The following is an 11,270-nucleotide window of genomic DNA, read 5'->3' as shown; positions in this document are numbered from 1 at the left end:
CAATTAACGGCACCCTTTTGCTGAATTATTTTTTAAACCTCCATTTGCCAGTTTAACAGCTCAAAACTGTCTCCTATAATGCCTGATGAGGTTAGAGAACACCTGACAAGAGATCAGAGACCATTCCTTCATCCAGAATCACTCCAGACCCTTCAGATTCCCAGCTTCTCCTCTTCAGTTCACTCCTCTCATTTTCTGTATTCTATCCATTTCGGTGTTGTTTTTGATGATTGTGGATTATTGTACGGTTGGAAGATCCAAACATGGCCCATTATAAGATTTCTAACAGAGACAGTCACTTACTGATTTTTTATCTGTTGTTATTTAATAGAATCCATGATGCCATGTGTCTAAACAAGATGTCCAGGACCTCCAGCAGAAATATAGGCCCACAACATCAAAAATAGAGCAGTATATTTAATTGTACACATGGGGTGTTCACCAAACCCATCTTGAGTGTTTACTGCTAAAAAGCTCATTTTTAGTTTCATCTGATCATAGAAGCCAGTCCCATTTGAAGTTCCAGTCGTGTCTGATAACTGAATATGCTTTAGTTTGTTTTCTTGAAATCCTCCCAAACAACATGTGGTGATGTACTGTAGGTTCTGTTTGACAATTTTTTTAAATGTTTTCTGAACCAGAAACTCAACTATTTTCTGCAATTCTCCAGCTGTGATCCTTGGAGAGTCTTTAGCCACTCAAACTGACCTCCTCACCATGCATTAGGACGATATAGACACAGGTCCTCTTCCAGGCAGTTTTCTAACATTTTCTGTTGATTGGAAATTCTTAATTATTGTCTTGATGGTGGAAATGAGAATTGTCACTGCTCAAGCTCTTTTCTTAAAGCCACTTTACCAATTTGTGAAGCTCAATCATCTTTTGCTGCACATCAGAAATATATTCTTTGGTTTTTTTGATTGTGATGGATGATTAAGGGCATTTGGGCTTTGTTTTCCCTCCTTTGTATATTTCTGTGAAACAGAAAGCAATTGCTGGATAATTTCATGTTTATAATCATGCTGGAGTGCTCAAAATTGTGAATATGAATGGGAATATACTTCAGAGATATTTTACTCATAAGAATTTCTAGGGGTGCCAATAATTGTGTCCAACGAGTATTTGAGAAAAACATGAATTTCATAATGATATTTCCCCTCATTTTAAATTCTTATTATCCAATGAAAGGATACATTTTTGTGAATTTTATAAATACAATATCAAAACGATTAACAAAACAGATTAATTTTCACAGCCTCCTTTGATCATATTTACCAAGGGTGTCCATATTTTTGGGCATGACTGTATATATAACATGTGTTCCCTGGGATTATGTTATATATATTATGTTATATATATATATATATATATATATATATATATATATATATATACACACACACTTCTGGAGTTGGATGGCAGTGGGAAATATTATGAATACATCTATATAAATGAAGCTGACTCCAGTCTGAACAAAATAAATAAAAGAAACAAATGTGACCTTTTCTGTGAAATCGAGGCTAAAGTTTCAAAATCTAATTATGAGATAGCAAGCATCAAAGTTTGATTTCAACCATTAATTTCACTATGATTTCAATCTTTGACATGATCTTAGTCAGTAATAAAAAATATCAATGTTACATTTTCAGAGAATGTCCTTTACTTTATGAAGGATGATTTTATATAGAAAACAGTAAATTACAGAAAAATGGCTTTAGCTGGGTTTTCACATACAAGGTCACAAATAGTGTGCAGTTTCACATTCACATTGATTCATTTTGTTCAGCAAAATGTAAAAAAGAATGAAAGCTGTTACATCAACTTTGGTAATTGATTTAAGAGCATAAGGACTATAGTTGGGACAAATGAATGACATCGGTCAAGAAAAACTGTAAATAGTCCTGTTGTGTGGCAAATACATTTTTAAAAGAGGGCTTCAAATTTTCCAGTCTTTGGTTTTATATGAGCTTTTGTATAATAATTATAAAAGAATTGAAAATGTTTTTTTATTTAGTTTATATTATTATACCTTCATAGAAAATCTTGAAAACTAGAAACATATCATACTTGTAACACAGCTAGTCATTAATTCAAAACATGCCAGATATGTATTATTCATTTATTTATGTGTTTATCCTTTCACATAATCGTTGTTTTAAATCCTAAGACAATTTTGACTTAATGAGAACATTTAGTGAAATCATCAAAGCACATAAAAAATATTGCCGTTCAGTTTAGTTATTTTTAAGATCATCTGGCTATTTATTATCAAACAGTTATGCAGTGTGAAACATTTCATATCATTTTTATAGTTTATGAATTAATGATGTAAAATTACTGTAATTTACAGATGTTATGTTATAAAATATATTCACATCACCTAACCAAATTAACACAAAATAGTACCACAGTGAATAGTGTCTCAGCCTGTCAGAAGACAAAAACAACACTGTAAAACCCGACAAGTTAACTTAACTCAAATCGTTTGAGTAAACCAATTGCCTTGACTTTAAAACCCGACAAGTAAACTTAACTCAAATGGTTTGAGTAAACAGATATCCTTAAGTTATGTTAACTCAAACCGTTTGAGGAAACTGATTGCCTTAAACCGTTTAAGTTGAAAAAACTAACAGTTATGAGTACTCTGAACTTAATTCAGTTGAGTTCAGAAAAGAAGCTATACATTGCATTTAAGTAATTAAGTGATTAACTAAGTGCTGATTGAGAATTAGTGATGAACAGCTGCTGTTAACAAACAGAATCACTGAAGAAAAGAGAAACACAAGAACTACTACAACTGACTTCAGACACAGCCTAAGATGAAATCTACTGAAATAAAATACATGAAATCTCTCAAGATCTGATTAAACAACCCCACAAACAGCATCACCAGCTCCACTTATTAATAACCAGACTGACTTTATTTCTGTCAGACGTCTACAGAAGATCTTATTGAGAATGAACTAAGGTTTAGATGTTGATTTATTGCTTCATTTGAAGTAACCATGTTAGAGATCACTGTTTGCTTTAGTTGGGCTCTTGACCCTTGACCTCTGTCTTAGTCTTTTCTCTGGCTGTTATAATTGTGTGTTTCTGAAACATATTCATATTCAAAAGCCCAGAAGAAATGCCATCAGGTGTTAATCTGTACCTAGGTGTAGGTTGTTATACTTTATATGGGTGATGATAATTATTCATTATTATTCACAATTATTGATCCGTACAGAGTCTAATCTCTGATGAAATAGATGTGTAATTAGTAGAAGTGGTTCTAGTAAAAATGACACTAGGAGCCAGTGGTTCTGTGATAATCAGTTAATATAAAAAGTGACTTTCCAAACATTTTGTACACATACATTTTTATTCTATGTCAGTAGTTGGTCAAACACAGACATTAATAATCAGAATATGAACCTCTACAATGGTGACGAAAAAAACATGCTGCAATGCATGCTGGGTACTATTGTAGTACAGAACTCATCCATGGCTCCCAGCATGCTCTGCAGCATTTTTTTTATGGTCACCATTGTTGAGGTTCATATTCTGATTATTGATGTCTTTGTGTGACTGTTTGAAAAGTCATTCAGATTAACTGATTATTACAGAACCACGGGCTCTTAGAATCACTTTTGCTATAATCAATCAAATTACACAACACCTGCTTCTTCAGAGATTAGACTCCAAGCAGTTCAATAATTGATGATTATCATCACCAATATAAAATATAACAACCTACACCTAGGTACAGGTTAACACCTGATGGCATTTCTTCTGGGCTTTTGAGTTACAACAAATGTACTTAACTATACTATAGTTAATCTCTTAATTACTTGAATGCAAATTTTAAAACTTACATTGTTTAAATCAAGGCAATCTGTTTACTCAAATGGTTTGAGTTAAGTTTACTTGTCGGGTTTTACAGTGAAACACAAAAGAAACTTTAGGGTGTCAGAAGGATTTATTAGTTGCCAAAGTATAAAATATCAGAAAAAACAAACCATTTAAATTGTGTGTGCATATGTGTGTGTTTGTGTGCAGGTGTGTCTATGTAAGGGACAAGTGTCCTTGCTAATAGTTTAATATCAGGACATTTTATGCTCCAGATGATGTTTGTCTTTAAATCTAATGATGTGCACAGGCTACATTAAGGGTTATATATATATATATATATATATATATATATATATATATATATATATATATATATATATATATATATATATATATATATATATATAATTCACCTGATATGAAAGCATTGAAAGTCTAATATAGCTTCTAAGGTCTGTGTGTGTGTCCAAGTTTTTGTTGGGTATTATCTGCATTTTGGTTTATTCAAAACTATCATCATCATCATAGACATAGCCTTTTGGGCATCATTTATGTAGCACAGCAGCACTGATGTCAAAATACTCTCCTGATCTTGTTCCCCTCTGCAAAACAAAAACAAAAACAAAAAAACAATTCTGCAAAAATGGCAAAAAAAAAAAAAAAAAAAAACTTATATATATATATATTAGTAATTAAAAATAATTTAGCAAAAGAACTTTCATTGTAAGTATTTAAGACATAATGTTTAGTATGTGAGATTATGTTTTGAACAAAGAAATGTGATAGATAAATGTGCAGTAAAACAATATTGTTTGTACAGTGTTTGAATGATGTCTGTGAACAAATATCTAGATTTTAATATTATTTAGTGATTTCACTGACTTGATTATCTTGAAACATAGACTCCTAATTTATGATGAACCATAAACTGTCGATGGTGATAATGAGTTAGATAAGGATTGATTGTTTTAGCGAACTTCTAAAAAATGCATTGCACTGTGTGTTTGCTGTAAATTTCAAAAGAAAAATTTAATTTTAATCACTTATGAATATTTGAAAAAATGAAAAAAATCATGTTGTGCCAGAGCAATAATTAGACTAGGACGCCAGCCAAACTTGAACATGGTTTGTCATGTACAGTGGTACACAAAATTATTATTTTTAGTACCAGAAGGTTTCATTTACAGAATTTTCATTGGTGGAGAAATGTTAATTATAACTACAAAGAATCTGAATTATGAAACAAGAATTTGTTGACATGTAAAACAGATCTGTCAGTTGCAGTTATTTCCTTTAATGAGGAAGAAGGTTCCAGCAGCGACTCCCAGCAGCCCCAGAGACAGACCCACTCCACAGAACACAGCTGGACCGATGCCGGGTACAGCAACATCCACCTCTGTGGGAAACATACAAACACATCATGATGCATACGTCACTGGATGTAAGGGCATATATTTAATTTTAACAGTAAAGTGACAAAATTATTCTTCAACAACAACATAATGATTATACAATTTTGTTTTATTAAATATCCTCTGTGTATCTTATTCTAAGTTTTGCTTTTAACATTTTTTTTCTAAATAAGGCCAATTAAGTCATTCAGAGACTGTATTTATGATAAATGTCTAAACAGTGTTAAATGAGTCATGTCTACCTAGTGTCCTGTTTACTCTAAATTGTTTCTGTGTTGTCTTTAGTAATAAATCAGGTGGTCTAAAGCAAAGAATTTGGGAACAATTAGGATTTATAAAAAACCTTACATCCACTGAATATACATGAAGCAGTGTCTCACCCCATGTTTTGGTTATACCACGTCTCTCCAGAGCTTTGTGGTACACAGTACAGCTGTAAATGTCTCCCTCTGCAGGTGTGAACCTCAGCGAGGAGAAGATGTTGAAGGTGCCATCATTTTTCCTGCGGTACTGGCTTAGACTCACGTCCTCTGTCACAATCTGATTGTTTTTAGTCCAGGATACATTGACAGGTGGAGGGAAGAGTCCAGTCACAAGACAGATGAGGGCGTTCTCAACACCCAGCACCACGTCATCTTCTGAATAGATGGAAGCATCTGGGGGGGCTGTGAACACACACAAACAGATGCTCTTTTACACTTGGGACCTATGTGTAGATTTTATCTTGGACCATAAGAAAACCAAAATCTTGATTATACTGGTTGCAATTTCTGCATCTGATTTCTTTGCATAATCTCCAAACAAGTAAATTTAAGATTATTATACATCTAATATATTCATCATGAGAAAATATAATAATTATACACAATATGTCTTACCTAGTTGCTCAACTGTGGGTTTGGAAAGCTTAATGTATTGGGCTAAGTTTTGTTTGCAGACCTCTATATTAGAAAGACCAGCCTCATAAAATCCAGGAAAGCTGACGGGATCTGCAAAGTCAGGCAGTGTCACTACTCCTTCTTTTCTAATGAAGTCTGCATGCCACAGTTCCTCTCCATCAAATCCAATCAAAAACTCTTTCTCTGTATCAGAACATCCAGTAAACTGAACGTCCCTGTGCACAACTGAAACAGATCAAATGTTATGATATTAGCCAGAACAGATGAACAGTATGGATGAATAACAAAAGATGAACTACAACTGACATGAAATCAGTGCAGTGACAGTATTTGGAAAGAATTTTAAAAGCCATATTAATTGTCTCAACACTAATAAAGTGTTATTGATATGTGTTTATGTATAAATACAAATATATTATACATCCCAATAAAAATAAAGATCAACAAAAGTAATTAACTGAAAACATCTGTAAACAAGCTCTGTGGAATTTACTTTTCCTCATGAACATATGTGTTTACCTTCCTGAACTTAATAAAGTAGCAGATGTATTTTAATAGACAATTCCCTGACTTACCTTGAGTCTCAATACTGACAATAACAGCGAGCAGAAGCAGGACACCATACATCTCCATTGTTCATTCAGAGATGATCACCAAACACCATATCAATCAATCCTTACTGAAGTGAATAACAGGTAGAGAGACAGACTCCTGACCATGAAGAAGCCTCTCAGTCACACCATCCAATCAGAATCTGAGCCCTGCTCTGACATCACTGTATCTAGACAAGATTCTGTTCTATTTCACACTTGTTTGGTTGTTCAGAAGTAGGTCTCTTTATTACTTTACACTGTATTCTGCTTAGAGTTCTGGGAACTGTATTTCATAAATCTATATTTAGTATTTACATGTTTAAAAGTATTTACATGCATTTGTGTGCGCGTGAGAGAGAAAGAGTAAAGAATGTCATTACATTTAGTGAAAATGTTCCATTGTTTTACTCTTTATATACAAATATCTACAAGAAACAAAGACAACATTTATCAGTGGAAAGAAAATTTCTAAATATCGCAAATTTACAGATTTAAAATAAGTTCTAGAATGTCAATGTATCATCATTTTGGTGGTTTTAATACTTTCAGAGGTTTCTTTCTTTCTTTAATGCAATCCTTGGGCTTTGTTTTGCATTTTAAAACATAAATTAACTATTATATTATAACACTGTTATAAAGTTGGCAAAGTTGCAAAAGCGTCAAAAAGAAAGCAAATTTACTGAGGTCAGATCTTGTCTGGTCACGAAATCTCCTCAAGAATTCTGACCAATCAAGATTTAGTTTCTGTTGTAATGTAATTTGTTGCTAAGGAAGAAGGTGCTTGAAATGTCTTCTCTGCAAGCCTCAAGCCTGTTCGTGTCTAACCTTCTCCAGCACAGATGAAAGTGTCTGATTAAAGGTGCACTGTAAAAAGTAATACCTAGATCAAACTTATAAAAAGTGAGGCAAGTGGCTGCATTGGATGTTTTAAGTTGAGTCAACTTGCAGCCTTTTTCAAGTATAATAAACTCTGTAAAATTACTTAATTCAAACACAACAAAATCAAGTTGAGTTAACTAATAAGTGCTATATTAGTCAGTTAGATAAACCTAATTTTCTTGGTATATGTAACGTATTTATGTGTTGCTACAAGTAACCTGTACTCATTTTAGTTAGGTTTTATGAACTTTATGCTCATACTAAATTTAACCTAATCAAGTGTGAATAAACATTTTAATTAAGTCCTGGCTATTACCTCAGAAAATACATCTAAATGTCCATATTCTAAGCAGTACAGTAAATCACTTTACATAAACAGACTTTATCAATAACAATTACACATTCAATTGAAGAAGAAAAAGATGGGAAGACAGATTAAAGACAATAACATTTATTCAATGTCAACTAGTGTCACTTTTAACAGTGCCTACAAAACATACAAAAGTATGCATAGGGTCCAATCCCACAAAGAGCCTGTGATATATCTCAGAAGTATACACCAGATTTGAGTGATATTAGAGGTTGTGGGCATAGACAAGTCCAAACAGGGGGTTTTCTACAGGTTTGGCACACCTCTGACCATGGGCTGTCCTTCTACTGTGATAATCCCAATCGTGTTTGGCTGATGGCGCATGTATATTTTCAGTGGGGAACTGCCAAGCTCAGCGTGCACCTCTGTTTCATCATGACTCTATTGAGGAGACAAAAAAGAATCAAGAGTTTGGTCAGACAAACAGGTATTGAGATGAATATAGCAGACTGGTAGAAGACAGATACGACACAAAGTCAAAGTTGTACTTTTTAGTTGCTTAAGGTGATGCATACTAGATGGATACTTTGACTAGAGCATGTGACCAGAGTGAAGTCTACCATGACAATGTCATAGAGTGTTGGTACTATACTATCATGATCTACTGTAGCATGAGTGTTGTCTTTTCTGGTTCAAAGGATACATTACAATAAAACAATGCAATTTTCCTTGCCTGTACCTTATTGGTCATCACTTTACTGTATTAAATATATTTCAAGAACAAAGTAATTACCCCATATCATCACAATAGTAATAACACACAGACAGAAATTAGATAAGTAGCTTTAAGCCCAGTACATACATGGTGGACACTGATGAGGTCTTCCTTTCCCTCCCATATGTACTCAATCAGGCATCTCAGTACCACTTCTCTCCTTTTCTCCACATAGCCAGACGGATCCTGTCAACAAGTAAAATCTGATCAAAATTCACTGCCTGATGACAGTATCACAAATTAGAGAACCTCTGTATTTCAACCATGCAATTGATGAAAAAAGTTGTACTATATATACACCACTACCACTGTACTGTAAAAGATCTCACACTATCACCAGCATCTCACAAAATTGAGATTTAACTGACCATGTAGGCTGTATTTATCAGTATGAATCAAGCTTCTATTAGTGCAGTAGTAGGAGGCAGAAAGGTGATCATATCTGCCTTCTATTGGTGGTTGGTACATAAAACCTAATTCAGAAATGTAATTGTATGGAGCCAACACTATTGTTTGCAATTTTACCTATGTTTTACTTACCTGGGAATAATTATAGCTTTAACTGTATCTATTCTGAAGTTTTTCTTACCTGTATCTGAAGACCCCAGGTAACAAAAACGCTTGGTTACCTAAAGACAGAAAAAATATGCATGTTAGAATAAGTTTAAAAACCAGTGGTAAATGTAAAATATTTAAGTAACAGGTTAAAAATAGTTTTATGGTTTTGAGCCAGTGCTATCAAATGCACTTACAACTCTGCTGCTGATAACACGAGGACCCCACGACAGCTGCATGCCCCACCGGAGACTGTGTTATTAAGATGAAATTGAATAAGTCAAGTCACCTTTATTTACAGTACACAGCACTTTGAAATATATATATATATATATATATATATATATATATATATATATATATATATATATATATATATAAAAAGTCTTCTTTGTTGCCTTTTTCTCCATCACACTTTAGAAAACATTATATATCACCTGAAAACATAAAATCTCAAAATTCATCCTTTGAAACCCATTTTAAATTTATCTACCATGAAAATTGTACATCAAAATCATGTTACAAAATGTTTTCAGTCGTGAATTATAGGTTTGGATCATGCACTTTCAAGTCTATGTTCAAAAATGTGAATGGCAGTTAACAGGGTAAGTTAGTGCTAACTAACGATTAAAAGTGATATTATTGGTAAAATTAAAGCCAAAGTAGTCTTAAGACATAATAGGCATTACTAAAGCACTTGTTTAATTTCATATTAACAACACAGCTTAACTGATGTTGTCTTCTGATCGTTGCATACAAGACTTCACTGCTTAGCACTGTGTAGCCAACTTAGCTTGCCATGTGTGCAGGATAGCTAGCTATACAGTACAATTTGCAAACCTTACTTTAGCTTCCTAGTTGAGTGAACGATTTTGCGTGACTTTACATCACCAATAAATTGCCAAAACTTGCACATCTTACCGTGTTAATCAGTCTGTGAAATTTAGATCAGCTGCAGCTTTCAAACAGTTGAAGTGCCGAGGAAGCATCTGCCTTGGAAAGTCCCCGCCAGTGAAAAAGGGATAAATCCAACTTAATTTTTATGTGTTTTTTATTTCAAATATTTAAGTTTGATGAACACACATGCCACATCGACAGCTGCTCAAATAAATTGTGTATTTCAACTCACTTTTATAACATTTCTTGTACACAACAAACTCATACAAAAAGCTACCCAAATAAATTGCTATTGTTTTACTTAAAATATATTGTTATGTAAAAAGTGATATATTTTAAGTAAAGAGGAAGTATATTTATACTTTTTAGTATAAAACAAATAAAATAAACTAGATTACAACTATTTAAAATATATAAAACCTACTGTGTGGGTGTAGCACTTTTTACAGTGTGCTAATTACAGTACTGTTCCAAATTTAGTTCATTAAGGAGAGTATCTGTATGACGATACTGCCATATTTGTGATCAAACCTTTCAATATACATTCAGTGTGCTGTGCTGTGAATTTTTTGGAAAATGTTGTATTTATATTAAAAAAGAAAGATGTCTTTCAGGTCTTTCTGCACTGGTCATGTTTACACCTGGTATTAAGATGTGTTTTACTATTAACATATTTTATATAACTCGATTTCTTCACTGAAATGAGCAAGAAATTTAGTGCATTAAATAAGCACTAAATAAGTGGAAAACAGACTATGTTGGGGAATAATTGTGAAGGACAGAACCTTTTACGTCTGCTTGTCCAATACAGCTGTATATATCATAGACAGTAAAATAAATATATAAGGTATATATAAGCAAATACTGTAAGACAGAACCAATCAATCACCGAGAGCGTTTGCTGCTGACTCTATGCTTACAGTGCTTGAATAGGGCTGCTGTCATTCAGAAAGGATGCATTAAAATGATTTTTTCGTATAAATTAAGTCCCTTTTAACTTTAAGAAAAAAGAAAAAATGTATCACAGTTTCCACAAATATATTCGTCCGCACAACCTTTTTCGACTGATAATAATAATAATTTCTTGAGCAGTAAATCAGTATATTAGAATGATTTCTG

The 11,270-nt window shown here is 33.0% G+C and overlaps 1 protein-coding gene and 1 long non-coding RNA gene across 2 annotated transcripts; both read right to left on the bottom strand.

Annotated features, from left to right (window-relative positions):
* Nucleotides 1–4,942: 4,942 nt before the first annotated feature.
* LOC113070742 (H-2 class II histocompatibility antigen, A-U alpha chain) lies at nucleotides 4,943–6,874 on the bottom strand. The gene is made up of 4 exons (XM_026244163.1): nucleotides 6,718–6,874; nucleotides 6,122–6,367; nucleotides 5,624–5,908; nucleotides 4,943–5,227 (listed from the first exon to the last, which is right to left on the bottom strand). The coding sequence occupies exons 1-4, from the start codon at nucleotides 6,773–6,775 to the stop codon at nucleotides 5,106–5,108; spliced, it is 711 nt and encodes a 236-aa protein (XP_026099948.1). The 5' UTR covers nucleotides 6,776–6,874; the 3' UTR covers nucleotides 4,943–5,105.
* Nucleotides 6,875–8,049: 1,175 nt separating this feature from the next.
* LOC113070663 (uncharacterized) lies at nucleotides 8,050–10,497 on the bottom strand. The gene is made up of 5 exons (XR_003279976.1): nucleotides 10,176–10,497; nucleotides 9,452–9,506; nucleotides 9,289–9,328; nucleotides 8,787–8,885; nucleotides 8,050–8,365 (listed from the first exon to the last, which is right to left on the bottom strand). It is a non-coding gene; the product is annotated as an uncharacterized LOC113070663 (long non-coding RNA).
* Between the last annotated feature and the right edge of the window lie 773 nt (nucleotides 10,498–11,270).

This window comes from Carassius auratus, unplaced genomic scaffold (assembly GCF_003368295.1).
Source record: "Carassius auratus strain Wakin unplaced genomic scaffold, ASM336829v1 scaf_tig00005214, whole genome shotgun sequence".
Taxonomy (NCBI): domain Eukaryota; kingdom Metazoa; phylum Chordata; class Actinopteri; order Cypriniformes; family Cyprinidae; genus Carassius; species Carassius auratus.
This window is presented reverse-complemented; position numbering and strand designations above follow the sequence as displayed.